This window comes from Folsomia candida, unplaced genomic scaffold, assembly GCF_002217175.1.
Source record: "Folsomia candida strain VU population unplaced genomic scaffold, ASM221717v1 Fcan01_Sc012, whole genome shotgun sequence".
NCBI classification, from domain to species: Eukaryota; Metazoa; Arthropoda; class Collembola; order Entomobryomorpha; family Isotomidae; genus Folsomia; species Folsomia candida.
In genome coordinates, this window is record NW_019091204.1 from 1,078,461 (window position 1) to 1,102,563 (window position 24,103).

A 24,103-nucleotide genomic window follows, 5' to 3' on the forward strand; every position below is an offset into this window, starting at 1 on the left:
TCACATCATTGGACTAGTATTAAAAACTGCGTCGAATGTATATAGTGGATATGCTTGGAGCTCCGGGCACCATAAAAGGTTCCCTCGTAAGACTATCCTTGTTCAGGTTGTACAGGTTCCTATACATGTTCCATCTAAAGCGAATCTGATGAAATAAGTTACGAAAGGAGCTCCCGTCAATCATAACTTTTATGAATATCCAGTAATATTGCTAAATACAATGCAACAATACAACATTATGGGCAACAAAAAAGAATATAAAGCACATGCATCAATTTTATTGAGATGACGTCGAAATATTGAAATGTTTAAGCATGTTCCTGAACATGGTCTTAGCAGCGTGTTACAGATAGGTATACGATACGTATCGTAGTAAGCTAAATTTAGCCCTGCTAAATAAGGTTTGTAAAATATATAATAGATACTCCCTAACAAATTGGAAGGAGGAGTCACATATATTCACTGGTATTGCTTTGGGAGTTATTTGGTAGTAATTTGGTAATATCGCATTTCTAATTGTTTGTTTCAGAATTTGGTAATTTTCATTACCATAACATTACTAAACAAGAATGCCGGTTATTACCGTGTTGGGCATAATAGTCGTACATGTACTCCATGCATGTAATGATTTCATACCGGTTTCCTACTTACTGAGGGTGGGGCGTCCCCCTGATAACGTTTTTGACCTTTAATATCCTAGGCTCTATTAGAAATTTTGAATTGAAATTTTTAGAATTTGTTCACCTTATAGTCAGCATTATGGGTGCAAAATTTCAATTCGCTAGTGTACATGGCAGACCTTCCACTAACCCCAGAGTAAAACACTTATGATTTTTTTTGTTCCAGGCATAAATTATCCTATGGAAGCACATGGGGCAGTTGTTGAGAACCTAAAAATATCAGGAAATAGCAAATTATGTGGCCCCATGTCTGCAGTAGACAATACAGTTTAAAGTTTGATAAAAATATTACTGTGTAGAGTTTCAGAGCAAAAGTTATAACAGCCCCCAATGTGTCAAAATGTCGCTAATTTTATCCAACTAACTCCATAACACGAAATTAAATATTTGCACTCCAAAATCTGTTTGTATTACCATCAGTAAGGTCTCCTCTAACTGCAAAAATAATAAACATGAAAATATTTCAACTATTGAGACTTATAAAATTCCATTTACCACAAATAAAACTTTTCTCACGCTTTTTTACACAAATCCACCTGGTATAGAATGAGTTAAAAACATTTTGGGAGATTTATGAGTTGTTGATGAAAGCCACATAGATGCCACAAATTTTCATACCACCCAGATCAAATTCTATGAATAATTCGCAATTCCAGAGTGTTTTAAAAATATTCTGAAATTTAAAAAAATCAGTTTTGGAAACGCTTTTTAACAAAAATTTTTTTCGTATCAATATATCTCTGGTGCTATTTACACTAGCGAATTGAAATTTTCGACCCATAATGCTGACTATAAGGTGAACAAATTCTAAAAATTTCGATTCAAAATTTCTAATAGCGCCAAAGATATTAAAGGTCAAAAACGTTATCAGGGGGACGCCCCACCCTCAGTATGTGGGGGGTGCATGTATTTTAGTAAAATTAAACATATTTATATATTTTCACTTTCTGGGGGAAATTAATTTGGATAAGATGATTATTTATGATGTAAATGCGCGGTGCCAATCTTTTGAATATTTGTCAGGTTAATAATGTTTTAAAATTAGTCCATTCTCAATCATTCGGACTTACGTAAACTGAAACTTAAGAGCTTTACAAATTTATCGACGTTAAGTAAATTTTATATAATTTTATTTCAAATTGATAGACTTATATTTATTTTACTTGATTTTCATTTGAATTTTACTAATTAACAATTCGTTAGCATTGCACAATTCGCCTCAGGGAGCGTCAAAACATTACATAAATAGTACATTTGTTTGGATGGAACACGCTTCCATTCCATTTTTAAACATCTGGCATTAATTAAGACCCGAAATACAAAAGGTGAATCGACATGCTTTATACGACTTTGCACTTGAATATCTCTGGTGCAACTTGGAATTTTGAGCTGATTTTCGTAGGCAAGCAAGATAATATCCTTAAAAACAGGGTGCTGTAAAATAACTTTCCAAACGTAATTATTCATGTGGCATGATAACCAAAGAGGTCAGAGGTGACAAATTGTTGTTATCATAACCCCAGATAATTATTGTATCTTATAATGAAAGAATCCGCACTGAATCAAATAATGTGGGCCCTCCAACATCGCTGATATTTACCCCCAAAAAGCGAGCAATCCGAGCTTGCTTGGGAAAATTGGCCTGCTGACCTTGAAAGCGGACCCACTGGGTCAAATGAAGATTGAGGGTAAAGTTAGAAGTGTCCTAAGTAATATTAAATACAACAGTCAAGATTTTGGGTAACCAGTTTTGGAGAAGGGCCCGAGCTAATCAGCTGACGCGGAATCTTAAAACACTCGTAAACTTATTTGGAAAATTAATGGTCAAATTTTGTTGAAAATAAATTTTTATAACTTTTTTGTGTCCCCTGCCTCAGAACTATTTTATCTACAAGGTACAAGTGACAAAATAATAAAATCACTGCGTTTTGATTAGTTACAGAATTTTAAAGTTCCGGTACGATTTTGAGGAGAACCTTTTTACAAAACTGATGGGATTTGATAACAACTGATTTCTATGAGTGTAACCACTTATCAAAATTTTGTCAAAAGTACTTACAGTGCAACATGCAATTTGTATTTTGGACAAAAACAACGATTGGGATTTTTAGCATGAAAGTCTTAAAATGTGGGGGCCTTAACAGTGGAAGAGTTGCGTGCGCGAGCGCATTCCATTTGGGCTAATTTAAATTTAGACTACAAAACGGACTTAAAAGATAAGCATGAGCCAAATGTGGTTGTATATAGTGAAAAGCATGCTTAGTCGTTTGATAATAGTTACAAAGACAATTTCTGCATTAGGACCTCAGAAAAAAATCTTTTGTTCGACGCCATTTTATTAGAACAGCAGTTTGGAAAGTGTTTTTACAGCACCCTCCAACTCTGAGGGCCCTGGAGGGGACATTTTTTAAGCTATCCAAATAAAACTTTGCAGACATGTTTTTGTGGATATTATCTTGCTTGCCTACGAAAATCAGCTCAAAATTCGAATTTGCACCAGAGATATTCAAGTGCAAAGTCGTATAAAGCATGTCGATTCGCCTTTTGTAAATAAGTGGTGTTTAAGACCTACATACAAAGTTAAAAGGAGAAAATTAGCTAGCTTTGCATTGACTCAACAAAGTGCATATATTTTTGTCAATGACTTACCGAACGCATCCCTTTGCATTATGGTTGGCACATTCTATCTTCTGCAATTTACATTGTATTTTTTTACCGCATTTCCTCTTGCCCCAGCCCTAAAAAGTAGCAAAATACTCAATTGACACCCGTGATGGTGATCACTTACAATGCGATAGTGTGGAGTGTAACTCTCCGAATTGTTTGAAATTTTAAAATTATGTGAGCCAAGTCAATACAACCAACGTTTCTTGAGGAAGTTAGTGCGATGGTTGAAATTAGTAAAATTATTGGAGGTCAAAGTTGAAAAATGGGCGATTTTTACAGAGCGGAGGAAGCAAACTCCACTTCGATTCCATTTGAAGAACAAAATCGCCCGTTTGTCGACTTTGATCTTAAATATTTTGGCAAATTCGGACCATCGCACAGACTACCTCAAGAAACGTTGGTTGTATTGACTTGGCTCACATAATTTTAAAATTTCAACCAATTCGGTGAGTTACACTTCACACTATCGCATTGTTAGTATGCACTCCGATTTTGATCAACCAATTCATCATAACTAGGGTAAATCCAATAAAAACTTGATCATTGGATAGTATAGTAGCAAGTTAGTCTCAAAATGGTTATAGGGATCTGAAATTTTAGTAGAATTGATCCAAATCTATCTAACAAGATCATAATCCTTTGATATATCCAATTTAGAGACAAGCGAAAATTAACAGCAAAATCAATTTTGGAAAAATTAGCATGCAGCTTAAAGCGTAGAGTTGAGAGCATGATTGAAATGCATGGTGGAAAGACTAAATACTAAGGTATCTCTGAAAAAATGCGCCATTATTATTCTGTAGAGCCGCAGGTGCATAATTCTAAATAGGTTTCTTCAGAAATCGCTCTGCAGAAAATTGGCCCAATTTTTTCCTTCAAATTTTTACTCTGGTTTATGAAAAAACTTAAAATTATAAAAGGATCGGGTTTCTTTTGCCGGGTATCTCTTGGAAAAGAATCGTGTTAATGAAAGTACAGAATGCTAAGTTGGCAGCTGGGGTTTAATAATTACCAGGTGGTTAACGTGAATAAAAATCAAATGTGTGTTAGGTCGATATCGTTGAATATCGTTGAAATCTGATCGTATATACGACAGTCAATACGTTGGCAATACATATTTGTGAACAATTTCGTATTGCCTACACGATTTTAACTATCACTAATCAGAAGTTATTTCTTTTTTACAATTTATGAGAAAGTGTAATATGGAAAGTGGTTGTTTATACCATGTGACTTTTATGGAATACAAATTCTGCAATATAACCGTTATGCAAAAGGGATTATGCAAAGTGGCAAGAAACGACTAACTACATACAAATACGCACTTTTTAGGACATTGCCTCTTACCGACGACTCATCAGCGCAATCCAGCTCCATTATTGCTTCAGCTTGGCCATTAACGCATCGATACCCTCCTTCTGGCTGGCATGTCCCTCCCACTTTGGGGAACATCTCATGTCCGCAAAACATGTAGGTTGATCCGGTAGTGTTGAGGGTGGAGGGGCACATGCATCCAGTGTACTTATCAGCTTTACCAGGTCTTAATTTACCAAATTCCTCCAAATACCAGGACCCCGAGGGGGGGAGTTTAAGATGGCTATAATCCGTATAATTTGCGAAAGCCAGGGTGGCTGTGAGGCAAAGCAAAATCCAACATTTGAAAGGCGTCCCCATTTGAGATGATCTGAAAGGAATTTTTCAAAATTTCAGTAGAAAGATATTCCAGATTGTTCAATATGATCGAAACTGGGCAATGCATTGCCCAGTTAACCATTGCAATGGTTGGTACCATCGTTTTTTAACGATATATCGGTTTGCAAAGAGAACATAGCAAGTGAATCTCATTTTGGAAATTGCAAAGAAATTGCAGTTCGCTATCTCCCAAATAGCGAAATTGCAATTACTTACAATTACGCAACTTGACAATCTATTTATGTATGTATGTACGTACTGATTGTTACGAGAAAATCCAAAATTCGGGTGGAATTTGATTGCGTATACAAATGTTGTGAAATTCTTTGAAGTCGATTAATTATGGAGCTTCAAAACAGCTGGGTATGCAAATTGTTACTTACAGAAAGTTTCCACTTGCGAAAACGATGGAAACACTGCTTGTTCAGGTTTTACAAGCTATAGGGTTCAAATTATAATGGATGTGATAAAATAGGACTACTCGCCCATTACTAATTTTATGAATATCCGGTTTTGCTTAGTACAATGAAACAATACAACATTATATCGGCTATAACAAAAGCTAAACGTACACTCAATAATTTTTTGATGATATTGTTACCAGCGGAGGTACTATGCAACTCTACCGCTCGGGTAATAATTTATCACCGAAGGGTAACATATATAAAGAGGCTAAATCCTGCTCCGCCCCCAATGTCAACGCTCAGGTAATAAAATATTACCGATACCGGAGGCAATTTCTTACCCACAGAAGACAATTTGTTACTATAGTGTTACCACGCGGTAGAATTGCATAGTAACAATATCGTCAAAAAATTATTGAGAGTGTATACAGATATGTATCATTTTGGTCGAAATGACGTCGAAATATTGAAATGTTTATGCATAAATATATATACATATTTAGATATACGTAAATATCATGCCCACGTATTAGAAATATGTAAAACCGCTACTCATTAAGGTGAGCTTCGATCCGGCATTCCCGCGCGTTTTATTCCGCCCATGTGTCTTGTTTCCTTATGGAGAACTTAAAATAACGTTTCCGCCGTTAATATTCAATTAAATTTAAATGTTATAGCTTTAAAAGTATTCTATATTTTTAACTTAGCAAAATTGTAGATTAGATTTTAGGAAAAAAATCAGTTCCTGTGATGGGAAATAAGCCATTGAGGACGAAATATGTTTTCCACAAAATCTAATCTACAATTTTGTTAAGTTAAAAATATAGAATACTTTGAAAGTTATAACATTTAAATTTAATTGAATATTAATTAACATTGAATTATTAAGTTAATTTTAAGTTCTCAGCAAGGCAAGAGGACACATGGGGCGGAATAAAACGCGCGGGAATGACTGATCGAAGCTCCCCTAGTAAAAATTTGAACAGATTTCCTGCAGAAAATTGGCCCAATTTTCTGCAGAAATGCTTTATGCATAAAGCTTTCTGAAGAAACCTATGCAGAATTATGCATAATTATGCACATATGGTTCTGCAGGATAATAGCGACACAAATTTTCTGCAGGATTATGTAAAAAAAATATGCATGATACAATATGCATAGGGTTTTTGTCGATTTCTGCAGAATTCGGCAAAGAGATTTCAACCAGGGTCACCTTAAGCAAATGGTAAATATAAGTATTTTAGTGAGAAGAAGACTCTTAAAACATGATTTTGCAAATTCACATTGCGGTAGAAACATGTATCTCATACTTAAATTTAGTTTCCATGGATTTCTTATATAATTTTTTAGAGCCGAGAAATATAATTCTTTTAACAACCCGATTCTTAATAATTGTTCAATTGTTTCAGGATATTTGATATGGTGGAGGTTGTAAATTTATATAAATTTATATTAACATAAATTTATATAAATTTATATTGACATAAATTTATATTCCTCTCCTTGAGTGGCATGATAATTTTCTAAATTCGGATTTCATTAGAATCTCATCCAAACTTCGCCTCATTAGTTCGGCGATGAAGAAAAATTGTAAAAAAACAAATCTTTTATTCATTTCCATTCAAATCCAGATGGCGAATCCAAAAAATTTGATTTTTTTGATATTTTTCTTCACAAATTTTGGAATTTTCCCTATGCCGACCAACGTTAAAAAGTAGATTTTTCGTGAGTTTGGGAAAAAACTGAAAAATAGGAAACTAATTGAAATAAATATTGGTCTTTCATAGTAAATTATGGAAATGTAATAGGTTGCTTCCATATATAAATAGATATGCATTCGGGCAGTTTTGCGAAAACACTTTTGAAAAAAAAATCGCTAAGACAAAATCGTATTTGGCGAAAAAAAAAATTATCCATTCTACGGCGCTTTCAGCACAAGGTTTTCAAAATTTTATTTGGCGAATGAAATGCCACATTTGGCGAGAACGTGGAATATGTACATATGTATGTACATGAATATGCTAAATTATAAAGATAATAACACAACAATTTGCACATTCCCTTTACATATGTACTTCCGTAACATATTGATTTCGCATTCTTACCGCTTAACATTCACGTAGGATTGACCCACATTGTTTGGATTTAATTTTATGCGAATTTAGGTAAGTATAAATCAGGTGCTACATTTAATAAGGAAAATATAGTCCTTATAGAAATTTATATTCGATGGACACAATACGATGCAGAGGTCCTTGTTTATCCGTTCACACTAGAATTCATTAAAATAAAAAACAATATTATGCATATGAAAATATAAAACGTTGGGTCGCTGACATCAATTTTGGCAAAATAAATCTTGACAAATTTTTGTTTTATAGGGCAAATTAAATTTTATGCTGTAATGTTTAGTTTGTAAATATATATGGAACATGCTCCCTTCGAATTTTCATGCATCTGGAGTTACTCCTTCATTTGAGCCCTACAAAATAAAAAGGTACGACTTACACACTTTCCAATTTTCTCAGACAAAAAAATTCACTGACTTACGCAACACATGCTTTTGCATTATGTTTTTCGCATTCTATATTCAGCGAATCACAGATCCATCTTGTACCACATTTCCTCTTGCCAACGACCTAAAAATTTGCAAAATATGCAGTTAGCTCTGACTAAGGTATCCCAGAACATGCACTTCCATTTCGACGAAACCACTGTCAACTAATCATAAATCTATTGAACATTGCATTTTAAGAAGATTCGATCTATCAACGGGATATTTGGATTCAAAAATAGAAAACGCAACCTTGAATTGATTAATTTTAGACACTCCAAATTTACTTGACGTCTTCCCCACTTTTTGATTCAAATATCTCCACCAAATCAGAGCATATAGAGATCGCCTTTTCGAAAATGCCATATTAATTTGATTAGATTAGTAATTAAAATGATATGTGAATTCAGTGGACACTGATTTAGTCTAAATCGGATAGCATACTCATAGTGGTCTAACGTATGCTCTAGGATTTTGAACAACTTAGTGTCAATCGAGTACAAATTTAATTAAGACGACATTTGCAAATGGCACTATCTTCCAATACGCAGGTTCGGCGGAGTTACTTACATATTTGCATAAAAAGACCATATGTTGCCCCCGAAAGTTGACAAATTTCACACTTTCCAAATTTACTGCGCGTTTTCTATTTTTATGCAAATATTTCCGCCAAACCTGCGCACTGACAGATGGTGTCATTTGCAAATGTTATCCCAATTAAATTTGTAATTGATTGACACTATTTAAATACCCACATTGGGAGACCAACAGTGTACTTAAGTAAGGCTTGGACTGCATTAATAAAGACAGGATGGGTTTTGTTATTTCTAACGAGTCAGATTTAATGAAATCTGACATAAATACAAATGACCACATATTTAGATACACACATTGCCTACTTGTTTGCTAGATATAAATTTGCGTCTTGCGCACAAATAATTGCAACCTTATGTACATACAAATACATACATATATAAATAGCTGCAGAAAAATTTCAAACAATTCACGTCGCGTTTTTGGGTAGTCTTTCATCATAATTTTTTCACTTTTGTTAGAACATATTTAATAACAATTGACTCGTACCGATTCAACACTGCAATCCATCTCCATTATTGCTTCAGCTTGACCATTAACGCATCGATAGACACTTGGAGGGTGGCACGTCCCTCCCACTTTGGGCGACATCTCATGTCCGCAAAACATATAGACCGATCCTGCAGTGTTGAGGGTGGGGGGACACATGCATCCTGTGTACTTATCCGATTTACCAGGTCGTAATTTTCCGTATTCCTTCAAATACACGGGCGTCGGGGGCAGTTTTAATTTGCTGTAATCCGCGGTACTCGCCACAGCCAGGGTGGCAGTGAACCAAAGCAAAACCCAATAATTGAAAGTCGATCTCATTTGAGACGATCTGAAAAAAATGTTGATCTATGTACTTCGTCTTACAAGGAAACATACCGAGGTGTCCAACGAGTTAAGGGTCGACACCTATACCAAAATGACCACAATACATGACTTGTTAAACAAACTGAAGGAATTTCCGTGTAAAATTCACTTTTCGTCACGGTGTGACGACATTTGTGACGAGCGCATGACCATCCGGTCGCCAGTGGGGTATATCGGCCGCTGAACGATCAGATCGAACACATGTTATCTTCAGAGATTTCAAATTTTAAATAACTTACACACCTATTTTTTTAAATTTCTTAATTGTTTCAAAATTACAAAAAATTTTCGAAATTTCAAACAGTTTTTCAAAATTTCTTCAAAATCTCAAAATGTTTTCAAAATTTCCTCAAAATTTCAAAATTGGTTTCAAAATTTGAAAGAATTCGCAATCTCTGCCCCCGCCCTCTCTGGAAACCCGATGGTCATGCGCTCGTCACAAATATCGTCACAACGTGACGAAAAGTGAATTTTACACGGAAATTCTTTCAGTTTGTTTAATAAGTCATGTGTTGTGGTCATTTTGGTATAGGTGTCGACCTTAACTCGTTGGACACCTCGGTATGTTCCCTTGTTAGTTGGCCAGTAGACAAATAGATTGCTGGAAATTATATGTATGTAGACAATCCGAAATTACATTTGCTGGGAATTTTTTGTCAAATGATAATTGTAATTAGTAATTTCACGAAATAATTTTATTTCTCGTGGAACTTAGTAATTATGGAGCGTCAAGATTGCTGGGCATGCAACTTAGGTATTACTTACAAAGAAATTTCCACTTCAAAAAACGATTGAGACAATCCTTGTTAAGGTTTTACAAGTTCTACGATTCAAACTATAATGGATCTGATAAGTAAAATATGCCATTTATTGAGTACCCATTCACCATACATTTTACGAATATCCGGCTTTGCTCAACACAATATACATAACAATAGTACATTATCGGTAAGAACAATGGCTACAAAGGAAATGCATCATATTCATGATCATGACGTCCAAATATTGAAATAAAATTTTTAAGCATATGCGTAAACACTCACAACAATTATTATGTAGTACATATATTTAGCATCCCTAAAGTAGCAAATACATACACTCTAAATAAGAGTTATGCTAAATTTGCACAAGGTTGAGTAAAAAAAGAGGATCACAAAACAATTGGGTAAAATTTATAAATACAACGATTGGATAAATTCTATTGTGGTCCTCTTTTTAACTTAACCTTGGGTAAATTTAGCATAACTTTTACTATGCTACATATAGTGTAGGCTATTTGTGATTAAGGCTTGGTCATTTAGTTAGAGTGCGTTTTCGGCCCAAATAATGGGGTTGATTTCATCCAAATAATTCTTTCTATTAGCCAAATATAAATTCTACTCTAATGGAAAACCAAAAGAGATTTTGTTAATTACAATAATGATAAATGAGAAGAATTATGATCTTTTGATATGTAAATAATAAAAAATATGTAAATTATGATAAGTAAAAATATGATTTCCGAATTTTAAGCAAAATTTGCAAAATAACATGTCACGCATTAATGCGCATCATATTTTATTATTTTTTTTATAAAAATGATACAAAAATTTACCCATAAAGTTGCAGACTAACAACTAAATAAGCAAATTTTAGCAATTCAAGTTAATAAGAGATTTTGTGAAATTTAGTTAATGCAATAATAATTATTGTTTCATAAAATTAGAAAGAAGTAAATACTCTCATCGGTTCGTATTCATTCTGACCGGAGAGCCAACAAAGCGAAAATTTTGCTTGCAAGATCCGTCTGGAGGACCTTGTAGTAAGCGGGAAGATTCCTGCTTTTTAGCGATTGTTTGTATGTATTGTTTGTAATTGAAAGAACTTGGTGCCAGTACTTCGACCTCGACCGTAGCGAAATCGCTGCAGTAGATTTCTAGAGACACAAAAAAATTGATTTTGTAAATTTTTTGCACAATTTGGTGTGCTGAGTTTTCTGAGGATGAGCAGAACGGTGGCTTGGTAGAGAAGAGGGGCCGAAAGTCGCAAAATCCGGAAATGATTTCTCGATGATGAAAAAAGATATCGGGATGCTACAACTACCAACAGATTGACATTTTTTATACAATCCAAACCAAAAGTTTTTTGAACTCGAATTCGAAAAATAACATAAACAAAAAAAATGTTCAAAAAATCATATTGATTTTTGCAATTTTAGAAAATTTTCTGAAAATAATTTGGTAAAGACAACGAAACACGGAAGACCAGAATTTTGACAAAATCACCTTTCTTAGCTGTTTCCATCAGAGAAAGTTCACATTATACCCTTTATTTTGAGAGAGAATGTAAAAAAGTTGATTTTGGTAAGACTTGTTATGACTGGATCAGTTTGGTAAGAAATCATGCCTAGTACAGTACATATATTTGCAAGACATTCGAAGGCTAATGCTGATGTATGAGGCTGCTGGTGAACAATTTGGTCCCCTGAATTACCGAGTTCTAAATATTTATCGAATTTTTCAGAATATTTTATGTGGTGATGACTATTTGTTGTACAATCCTTGGAATCATTCTAATTATTTGGGCTACGAGCGACACGATTCAAACTCCGGTCGCCATAAGGATCGACCCACAGGAAATAGACACCGGCAATATCATCTTCCCCGGAACAACAATCCTAGCCCCGGGAAGCTTGAAGTACTCATTCTTTCCAAAAATGCGAAAGTAAGTGATTATTTATTCTGCATATTTATATGTTCAACATGCACAGATATGCTGTTTTAATTTCCAGTAAATAAGCTTTAACGGCACATGACTTCCAAGTCACTTCCCCCGCTAATATAACCACTACTTTATTTATTTTTAAACAACTAGACTCTTCGAGAAATTTTATGACGAAGAAGCATCAGAAGCTCAGAGCGAAAAGCCGTGGACATTCCCAAATTTAGCCGAATTGTTATTTGACGCCTCGCAAATTTGTGAATGGACCCAGTCCCACCTGAAGCAGAATGGAGTTGTGCAAGAAATTGGAGAAGGTACAAATTTGAAGAAATATGCGTATCTCAAATTCTTCCTGGGCGGAATGAACGTAACTGGAATAGATAATGCGACCAATGATGATGTCCGTGGAAAAATTGCACCGTTTCTAAAGGAGGTAAAATTCTAAGAAGGTTCACGATTGTATTGTTTAGTTTCGTAAAATATTTTACGATAAAATGTGAAAAGACTTGACGAAACGTCGTAAAAATCGTTACTTTAATAACGCAATTTATAACGACAAATTTGTATGACTTTAAAAATCTCATAACCGGTGTAACTTTTGTACTAGGAAAAATACTGAAGATACGGAGGAATCATTAGAGACTTAGAGATTTTTTGTATTTTTACTTGTACTGTAATGTGGCTACAGTACAATACAAAAATTAGTACAAAATTAAAAAGACTACCATTATTTTCTACTTTGAAAAATTGTATTGTAAAACTCCGCGAAATAGATGAGTCAAAAATTGAGACAAATCAACTAAATCCATCACGATATACGAAATGAACCCCCTTCCACAAAGTGGAAAATCCAAACCCGAAATGATAGTGATTTCTGAACTTCCCGCCTTAAACTACGTCTGCAACGGTCGAAATAAGAAATCAACATTTTTGACCTTTGATCTGGTCTACGCGGTCACGGGGTCTTCGTACTTTGAAACTGTGTCAATTTCTGAAATTCTCGCCCAAACCCGAGTCTAAAACAGCCGGAACTTAAATTTTGACCTTTGACCTCATCCCCGGTCATGGGTTGGTCGGAGGTGAAAAGCGTTGACGACGATGAGTCCTTAGTGAAATTTCTTTAAATGGACACAGCCTATGAAAATTAAGGTAGAATTTTGCGTTTGCTTCACGCCAAGGCGACCTTGACCATTTTCGAAGTCGACCTAGGGTTAAAAATTAGAAGCGAAATAGCGAAAACGGCGCTTGATTATATTGAGGCGTTCAGGCGATATCCTACTTTCCAACCCTTGATTTTTCTACAGTAGTACAAACTGGGTCTACAGTCGAAGTACAAGGAATCTAACTCTCTATTGGCTCCCTCAATATGCATATGTGTGATTATTGACAAAGTTACTCGTCCAAGCATTATGTACACATTTACATGCGTTTATATATAATATCACGGTTTTGATGGCAGGGTTTAACAACGGTAGGCGAAATGTTGTCCACGTGTAGCTTGGGTGGGAGAAACTTCACCTGCGGGAACATGTTCCTGGCCTCATTCACCGAACTTGGTGGGGCATTCACATTCAATGGAATTCCTGAACTTACGATCCGCCAGTAAGTCACGCATTAACTTGGACGACTTTAATGATAACCATCATTGTATAAATTATGTACGTAGGAATGCAAGCCTTTCAACATTGTTAACCGGTGATCCTCCAAACCATGTTGTGGAAGAATGGATGAAGTTCGATTTTGATGTCAATGCAGTATCGCCAAAAACAACTAACTCGACCAGAGTCTTTCCACCAATACCATTTAAACAGAAGGTGCCTGGTAAACCGTCCGGACTAAAATTCCTCGTCAAATTTGATGAAGCAGAATTTGCTTGTCGCCAGAAAGACGGAACTGGATTTACGGTAATCTGGCAAAAATCATAGTTTTCATTCGTTTGTGAGCATTCCGGTATGCTACGTTGCCAATTATTTATGCAGTTGTCTGTTCACAACCCGATTGATGCTGCTGACATTCGACGATTCGGACTAGAACTTCCCTTTGGAATGGAACTTTCTGTTGCCATTATTCCGACAGTGATACAAGCAGACGAGGACATCAAATTTTTGGACCCGGTGAAATTGAGCTTATTGAATTGAGTTTATATTTTGATAAAATGGATTTGAGCAAATTTTGGTTTACATTTACGTAGAAAACACGAGGATGCTACTTTTCAAATGAACACAAGCAAGCAAATCTAGCATATTACCGAAATTATACACAAACTCGATGTCACCTTGAATGCATTGCGGACAAGATTTATGACAAGTGCCATTGTAAAATGCTCGCATCGCCAGGTGACTTTCTCAAAGTATTGCTAATTATTCTAGTCTCGATATAATATGTAAACTTTAAAAACAGGTCGTCCCGACCAAAAACTTTGTATGCCAACTATATTAGAGTGCATCGATGCAACCGAGGGTATCAGAATTATTACACAACTTATTTAATTCCATGTACATACATGCATGTGTGCCAGAGTTGAGCCGGATACGTCCTTTTTAGATAATTCGGGTTTTTAAATTAATAAACGAGTCGGATAGGAAATTTTTTTAAACCCACAAAATGGGGATGGTCGGATCGAATTTCCGATCCGACTCAACTCTATCGCTGGTTGAAAATCCCAATTCTCGTATCGGAGCTGCCATTACAGTGTCGGACAGATGTCTACGTCCACATAGTCGCGTCAATTTCATTTTCAAATTGTCACTGAACTACTGATCCAATTTTCATCATTGATATATCAAATTCTCACAAATTTAACGTAATTTCATAAAACATATGAGTTATTTCTGAAAATTCTGGGAAAACTGAGAATCATAGTGCAGAGCGAGAGAGGATGAAATTTGAGCGGACAAAAGTCTACGTCCACTTCACTTTAATTGTCAACAACAAAAATCTCTCTAATTTATAAAATCAGGTAACTTAATAAATCTATCAATAACATATGCCGCATTAATTTTTAAATAATTTTCTTCCAGAAAAATATGATGGCGTCGACACGCAAGGAAATTCCTATCGCTATTCGAGATCTTGTCATTCAGGACTGGAAGGGTGGACAAAAAGGGGGCTGTCGCAGAGACAAATATGGACCAAGTATAAATTAGCAAGGACAACCATCCAGACAATCATTAAGAACTTTAAAGCTAATGGTTCAGTCCAAAACAAGGTCAGAAGTGGTCGAAAACCCATTTTGGCTCACCGAGAAGTACGCCACGTGCTCAACAAAGTCAACGTTACACCCTCACTTAGTGCTCCAAAGCTATCTACCGAGATCAAGGAGATGTTCGGCAAACAGGTTAGTCCTATGACCATCCAAAGAACACTGAATAAGGGAAATTTGAAATCCCACAGAGCAGTCCGGAAGCCTCTTATTGTACCGAGGAATGCAACCAAACGAGTGAAGTTTGCCAGAGACCACATTTCCAAGCCACAAACATTCTAGGACATATTTTATGGACTGACGAGTCAAAGTTCAATGTCTTTGGGTCAGATGGGCGTCGTAGAGTGTGGAGATATCCAAAAGAAGCTTTGAATCCAAAAAATCTCAACCCCACAGTTAAGCACGGCGGCGGGTCGGTAATGGTGTGGGGATGCATGGCTTCAAGTGGGGCAGGAAAAATGGAATTTGTTGACGGAATTATGGACCAATACAAGTACCAGGGAATACTTGACCGTAATATCCAGGAATCTGTTCGAAAACTTGGACTTGGACGACGATTTGCCTTCCAACAAGACAACGATCCGAAACACTCTGCCAAGTCCACCATGGAATACTTCAAGAAAAAAAAATTCCGAAGCTAGAATGGCCTCCCCAATCTCCAGACTTGAATCCCATTGAGCATCTGTGCGACCACATTGAAAGAGAAATAAGAAAACAATCTTTTTCAGGAATTCCGGGCCTTAAATCCAGAATTCGTGAAGTTTGGGAAACCATTTCTGAAGATGTGACCAAGAATTTGGTAAACTCAATGACTCGACGCCTTGAAGCCGTCCTTAAAGCGAACGGAGGCCCAACCAAATATTAAAAATTAATTGTTATAACATTCCTTATAAATTACAGTTTTTTTTGTATGTTTTCTCTGACTGGACGTTGACTTTTGTCCATCCAATTGTTTTCATTTTGAATTAAAATACATCTCTGGCCTAAAATAAATTTTTTAGCGGAAAACTAATAATGTGCTATGAAATTACGTTAAATTTGTGAGAATTTGATATATCAATAATGAAAATTGGTTCAGTAGTTCAGTGACAATTTGAAAATGAAATTGACGCGACTATGTGGACGTAGACATCTGTCCGACACTGTATATAATAATCAATGGCCCGGACCTGTTGGATCGCCCATTCTAAATAACACAACCTATCAGTAAAGCTTTGCTTAGCCCGAACCAGGATTAGTGAACCCATGTTTGTCCGTAGTTTTCTATAAAATTATGTGCTACTATTTTACATAATACACTAATTTTTGCATTAAGTACATCAATCCTTCGTATTACTAGGCTCAAAATTCGAAAAATATTTACAATCCCTTACACTTGCTACTTCCAGTGGAGATTGCCTCTATAGCCCCTCCAGTTAATTTTTGTTCATATTTCACTTCATAATATTTCATGAGAAAGCAATAAGGATCTCTAGTCCAAATTTCAGCTTTCTATGTTAATTTCTAAAAATCGGTGTGGGTCACCCCATAGGGTCGCTCTAGATAAAAATTTTACCAATTTCATGTCATATTCTTCCATTAGGACCCATAAGCAACCTCTCTACTAAATTTCAGCTCGATATGACGAATTTGAAAAATCCGTATGGGTGACCGCCTAGGGTCTCTCAAGATCAAAATTTTTCCAACTCGAACTCATATTTATCTATTAGGAGCCACTAGCAACGTCTGTGCCAAATTTCAGCTTTCTACGACAATTTTGAAATTTTGGTGCACAAGCCCCCACCCACTCCGATGACCCCCACAGGTCAACCACTTGACCATGTCAACCATTTAGCCCATCTTCGAACTCGTTTCCTAACTTTGCCAAGTATAAATATGTACATATGCTAAAAATTTCAAGTCAATCGGCCAACTCGTTCGAGAGTTATCGAAAGACGGACGGACGGACAGACCGACGGACATGACAATTACATGAGCCCTGGTTCGGGCTAAAAACTGATCAGGTAGGACATTTTTGGTAATGCAAAATGCTGATAGTACCGGGTTTCTGAAAACGTTATCCGACTCAACTTTAATACATATCCATGTGCACTATAACTAACCACCAGTTTCTGTGTGTATATTTAGTATCTTTATTTTCAAAAGCGGCGATTTATGACATTGGGCTTGAAACAGTGTGCGAAAAATGTCTCAGCGATTGCGTTAGCATTACTTACACTGCCCAATTGGAGTCACAAATCCCAATTGATGTGGAATATCAAGATCAAATCATTGAAAACATGAAACTGAGGTAAATATTTTATTCCTGTTGGTGTTGTTTTATTATGAAGCCTGTGTAAAAAGCATATTTTATTACTATTTAGCAACACCACTCAGATTTCTGTCGTGCATGTTTACATGGCAACCAAGAAAGTTTTGGGAGAGCGACGCAAACTTACGTACAGCGCAACAGAAGCTGTTGGTAGGTTGTTGAGTTATGTACTTTCGAACTTCATTCAATTGTGCATGTAACACTCTAAAAAATAATGCTACCCTTTTGAAAAGTAAACTCATTCTGAATTAAGTAAACTAACCAAAATCTAGAGTAACATTAACTTGACTAACAGTTCGCTTCACTCTAGATTTAGTGTACACAGTGTAATGAATATTGAAAGTGCATTTGCTTATGTACTTTTCAATTGTGTAGACTTATTTTTAAGAGTGTTTCGCCTCTCTAGGCTTTGTTGGTGGTAATGCCGGGATAGCTGGTGGTTGGACGATGCCCGCATTGGCGAAGACGTTCGTCCGAATGATGACCTTCGTCATTATTCCCGTCGTGATGTGGCTGATTCGCTGGATTTGGAGGAAGTTGGTGGCCCTTGTGGGCTTCGTTATGGAATGGATGGGGCGTCCCAGACGAACCCAGGTTGTGCCATTCGTTGAATAATCTGCATTAGTTTCTGCTTATTAGTTAAGAGCTTATGAATGCGATCTCGAATAGATTTAGATCAACATTTTGCACGGTCATGTACATATAATAAAATTAATATTGCACTAATACGTAAACTTCGCAATTCGAAATTGACATATGCAGAAATACGTACAGATTTATATTAGAACGTGTGCACATTGTGGGATAAAAAAACACTATAAACTGATGGGAGATATTTTTTTATTATTCCTTTAAATTAACAGCGACCGGTTTCAGAGTTTTCATCAGGCTGTATAAAAATAATTTGATAATATCTAATTTAATTTCACCATAATCATGGATTAATAGGGAATGCTTATTAAAAGCCGTTTAGTAAATTCCTTAAAGTAATTTACTATACGCAAGACTGTTCAGGCGGGGAGGTGATGTATGTTAAAAGGGGAGGGAGGTTAGTCTAGAAAATTGCGATTTGTGCATTACATAGTTTCATAATTAACGACTCTTTGGGCTAGATTCACTCGTGTAGGGTACATATGTACATATGTATGATAGTCGAAAAATACATCACGCACGTGTCAAAATATTTTTAAAGTTAAAATACAAATTTAATTAGATTACACAAATAATGTATGCACGACTCAAAATTTAAATACGAATTTTACTGTGCTTATCGTGTACAAAAACATGTGTAAGGAGGCTTTCCACTTTGCGAATTCTTTAATTATATAGTCAAAGAAAGCATGTCACACCAAATGCTGACTTGTCATTTTGATGGAACGCGACCAGCTTTGCATTTGGTTGTAGTTTCTTCAGGATATAAAAATTAAATAGTAAATTATAAAATACACTAAATTACTTAAACGCATACAACAAATGATACAAGCTATGGGCAAAGGAGTGCTCGTATTGTAATTAGAAAGTAGATTCCCAATCAAATATTGGATTATCTCTGGTGCGTTTATCTTATATAATCTCATGTAGTTATCATCTCAGATAGATAAATAAATGCATACTTAAATCAAGGTTTAAACCAATAATTTTAAAATAGTAAACAATAAACATAATCAAAATTCAAATTCTTTAATGATACAATTTCATGATGAACGATGAAAATAAGTAAAAGCTACATAGATAGGCATGTATGTATGTGCGTGTGAAAGTTTCGTATTTTCCGTTACCTAAGGTATTACATAATTCCATCTCCAAAACAATGCTTCTAACTTACTATTACAATTAAACATGTGCAAATATTTAGCATATTTAGACTTTAGATTTTCACCCCGTTTACATATTTACATATATCGCATAGGCGTGTAACACGACAAAACGTTTGATAAATCTACTCGGTACAATTATTTGTTTTTCATTAGTTCTTCAACCAAATTGGTGGTTAAGATTTTTAACTCGGTATTAAAGTAGATTTTTTTCGAATATAATTTGTTTTTTTAAGCTGAGATTGTTGTCATGTGTAACTGTTCAAAAATTTAGATCTGATTCAAACGTCAGTCATCTCGATTTATGACTAAGGATTTTGAGTCACATTCAGTCATTTCCATTGAAGTTTTGACGTCATCTGACTTCGTTTCTTACTTCACCCCATGTACTAAGCATAGGGTGAATTGTGAGAAATGATAGGGGTGAAAAATCCTTTCACTCACGGTCATTCGTGTGAAACGACGGAATCCATCAGTTTTTCATTTTGATTTAAATGACAAGATTTGGATTCTCATTCACTATCATAATTACTAATCTTATTTATTAGACAAATGAATGAAGCTAAACAGGTGTGTGTAATTACTCTTCATTTATTATGCAAATTATGGCAGATCGTAAGCATCTTTGGCGCGTATGCTTTTCGTAGTTATTAATGCCATGCTCGTATATCTAGGCTTCTAATTGTCGCTACTGCTATGGAAAACCCAAATTTATGGATGTATTTATGTAAGTTGTTTAGTACACACATTGCTTAGCTTAGGCGAAAAACTAATATTCTGAGTTTGCACATGTACATCTTGCATTTTACACATGAAAAATCCACATCGCTTAGATAATTAAAAAGTGCGTAATTAGACATTTGCATTTTAGAATCTAGATTATTATGGAAATTTAAACTAAATTTAATTCATACATACACATAAATAGATCAAATTATCTTCAATAAATATTTAGTATGCTAGGTTAGGATTAGTCAAATATTGCGATGCTGCTTCTATAAAATTTTTGCCTACATAAAATCTTACAAAATTAAAATTAAGAGTTAGTTAAAAAATTCAAAACCTAAATTAAAAGATAAAAGTTTTAAATAGTTACAATTATACACTCTAATTCTTATAAAATGCTTTTTATAATGTCTTATTACAAATCATATTCTATTTATTATAAGATTATCTTAATGTTTCATCGCAAATAATTAAAGGTATCGTTTTTATTTCTGACTATTCGTGAAGATTAAGAATTGTATATAATTAATACATAGATAAATATATGTACATACATATGTACGCACGTACATGATTTTTTAAAAAAAGCTCAACACTGCTTAACGCCACTAAAGTTAAATACATATGTATGTACACTTTTGTACATATATGTCACAAGTATACTTGTGACATACGCACTACATTATTTATATTTAAATTATACAAGTTTACAAATAGAAATTGGTAACCAAAAGCGATCGTTATCCTGCCGTCATCATTCTACATTCTAATTTAGTTTGTAGACAGAAATACAATATTTTGTATATTAACATCTTATTTTAAACTTATTTTCCAACAAACAATTCCATATCGCCTAAATACTTGCATTTGAGGATCTCGATAATTAGGGAAATTTAAACTAAATTTAATTGGTACACATAAGTAAATCAATTTATCTTCAATAGTATGCTAGCTTAGGATCAACTATTGCCATGCTTTGCCAAATGTCTGCATACATAAATTCTTATTAGACTAGAATTAAAAGTTATTGAACAAATTTAAAAAATAATAATAATAAAATAAAAAATTTTAAATAGTTATAATTATAAATTCTTATTCTTATTACGTACCGACTTATTTATATATCATTATGTATTATTTATTATAAGCTATTTTAGTTTTTGATCTCAGTTAATAATAATAAATGCATACGTACATGCATGTTTTTCACTAATTTTTATTTACAAAAAAGCTTCAACACCTACTAATGAAGATCGTAGATTCACAAGCTAAATATGTACTGCATACTTTTGTAAATACTTGTAACGTACACACTGTAAATTATTTGTATTGAAATTAGACAAGTTTACTAGTAGAAAAAATGTAGGAACCACAAGCTATCGTTGTCCTGCCGTCATCATTCAACATTCTAATTTTATTTGTCGCCAGAACTATATAGATTATTTGGTATATTTATTTGTTATTTTACACTTATATTATGAAATGTGTTTGTTATTGTTCTTGCCAACTAGTCAGCTTATTCTGAAATAAAACAATTTTTTGGTAGTATAATTTCACTTGTGTTTATTGTTGTGCATTATTGACCCATAACAGGACAAAATTTCAGTAATTGTTGGGGGGGACAAGTTACATCGGGATTCGTAATTGGCAGGGGGGTTTAAGAAAAAAATATACGGAAAAAACTGCATGTAATGACAAGAATGAAGCGAACGCATGTTCACAATTTCTCCTTCATATATTACGTCATTACAAAGGTGCCTAGGCAGTTTTGGGTCGCCTCTATGTTACTCGTGATACACACCCAACATTTGTGAAAAAACTGTCGATATTCCTTAATGTGATATAGCTAATTAACGATACTCTTATCTAAAATGATTGAAAATGTAATTATGATATTTACTATTCAACGCAAAGTAATGTCACCTTGAAACTACAGACACCTACGTGTCATAGTCGAAAAAAGTTTCTGCTTGTCGTTTAACCAAATTCTTAACCTAGTCGATAATACTGATACCAAACCACACCATATTTAAACAATTGGTCTTCTAAAGTTGTCAAAAATTAACGTATCGTGTATTTTATGAAAATTAAGTATGTGTCCGCTGTACTATATTAACATTATACAGAACATAGTGATTCCAAACAAGGATCCATTCCAATATCTCAATCAAACTCTTTGTTATATTCTGCTGATAAAACTAACGGAATTTTATTGTTGGACTAATTTGAAACACAAAAATGGCCAGAATTCCATATTTCTTTTCTATTATTATATTCCTCTCGGTTATTGGGGCAAATTGCAAAATCCTAGGGACTGATATCCTTCCAGTATTTGAAATTGTCCTGGAAAATCTGATTCCTTATAACATTCAAATATTACATGACGGTACGCCCAGTAATATCGATTGGTTCAACGTAAATGTGCCAATAAAAATTGTGAACACGTACACATTTAGCAGGGATACTATTCATCACCTGAGTATCGATGTGTTCAAGTCACGAGCGAATTCACATTACAAATTAGCGATCTTCATATCAACGCCTTTTCTGGAAGTTGGCGAAACCAATGTGAACAGAAATTTAAATTTGGATGACTGGATTTATACAGTAAACTCAGGCCTGTTTCATTATACGGACATATTGTCCGAATTTGCTGATCATAATTATGTAAGGAATATCCAATGCAACGATGTTGTAATGACATTTGTCACTGTGCAGAATTCCAAGAAAAACTTAAGGCATGTATTCTTTGCGGTTCATCAACATTACAAAATTTCCGTAGTTTTTATATCAATCGATGGACAAGTCGAAATTTGCGCATGGTCTGCTTCGTCGTGGAGTGATGGTTATATAGTTTCTTCGCTAAATAATAAATTTATATGTAATGTGGAACCAGAAATTAAGTGGAAACGGAAAGTATCAGATATTTATCAAAATATTGCAACCCTTTCACCAGGATGGTGCTACAGAGGAGAAAATTCACTAGAAATTAAGAAAGACGTGGATACAGATAAAAATCCATTTAATCCCATGGATTCGAAGTCACGGTTAGGAAATATTTTGAAAATGGTTTTTGTCTCAGCAAATGAGACAATCGTTTTTGATGAGATTTGCGCCAGCTACTATTACTATTTCATGGTTGATACTCTACCCAACATTTATTTTGTAACTACCATCGTGGTAATTACTAAGACTTCGGGGCATCAATTTCTAAGTTGTTATCGTGATGAGTATATTTCCTTTAAATTTTATATTACACCATTTAAGAAAATTTTATGGGTGTGGCTGATAATCTCGCTAACCTCTATTATAATAATTACATCAGCGTATAAATATTAACGCGAATTGAGCAACATCTCATTTCCCCCCTGGTTATTCATTCTCGCCACTATTTTTGAAGAGTGTGGTCACCTTCCTAAAAAAATTGAGCTAGACTCGTTCTTCCGAGTGGTGTTTGGATCATGGTGTCTTGTCTCTGTAATTTTGACAAATTGCTACAATGGGATTATGATATCAGAACTTAACTCACCACTTGAGGCCAATCGCCCAACAGCATTTGAAGACGTCATATGCGACACTGTAGACAAGACAGATATAGCAAAACTTCCCGCAAACTTCAAGCATTTTACGAAATCTTTTCTTAGCATGAGAGACCAAAACTATTCAATGCTACTACACCCACCAGAAGCATCTCGTAAGTTCGGTAGTGACAGGATTGAATGGTATTTGAGGATGTTGTACCTTCTAGAAAAAAATTTCGTGGAGGACGTCGACTATTTTTGGAATGAGTATGTCCGAATTCAAGAACTTGATAACCCTTTTGTATCAGATAAATGCTTTAAATTACTTTCCTTACCACGCGGTTATATTTCTGGATTTTCCGACATTCCAGATTTCCTTAGTT

The 24,103-nt window shown here is 34.7% G+C and overlaps 2 protein-coding genes across 2 annotated transcripts; one reads left to right on the top strand and one right to left on the bottom strand.

Moving 5' to 3' along the window:
- Window positions 1-7,393: 7,393 nt before the first annotated feature.
- Window positions 7,394-10,276, bottom strand: LOC118437221. The gene is made up of 4 exons (XM_035856104.1): window positions 10,212-10,276; window positions 9,081-9,411; window positions 7,994-8,082; window positions 7,394-7,925 (listed from the first exon to the last, which is right to left on the bottom strand). The coding sequence occupies exons 2-4, from the start codon at window positions 9,399-9,401 to the stop codon at window positions 7,907-7,909; spliced, it is 429 nt and encodes a 142-aa protein (XP_035711997.1). The 5' UTR covers window positions 9,402-9,411; window positions 10,212-10,276; the 3' UTR covers window positions 7,394-7,906.
- A 3,398-nt stretch (window positions 10,277-13,674) lies between these two features.
- On the top strand, window positions 13,675-18,274 carry LOC110855478 (pickpocket protein 28). Its single transcript, XM_022103885.1, has 7 exons — window positions 13,675-13,748; window positions 13,813-14,050; window positions 14,126-14,260; window positions 14,338-14,482; window positions 17,476-17,638; window positions 17,712-17,809; window positions 18,066-18,274. Exons 1-7 carry the CDS (start codon window positions 13,675-13,677, stop codon window positions 18,272-18,274), a joined length of 1,062 nt encoding a protein of 353 aa, XP_021959577.1.
- Window positions 18,275-24,103: the final 5,829 nt, after the last annotated feature.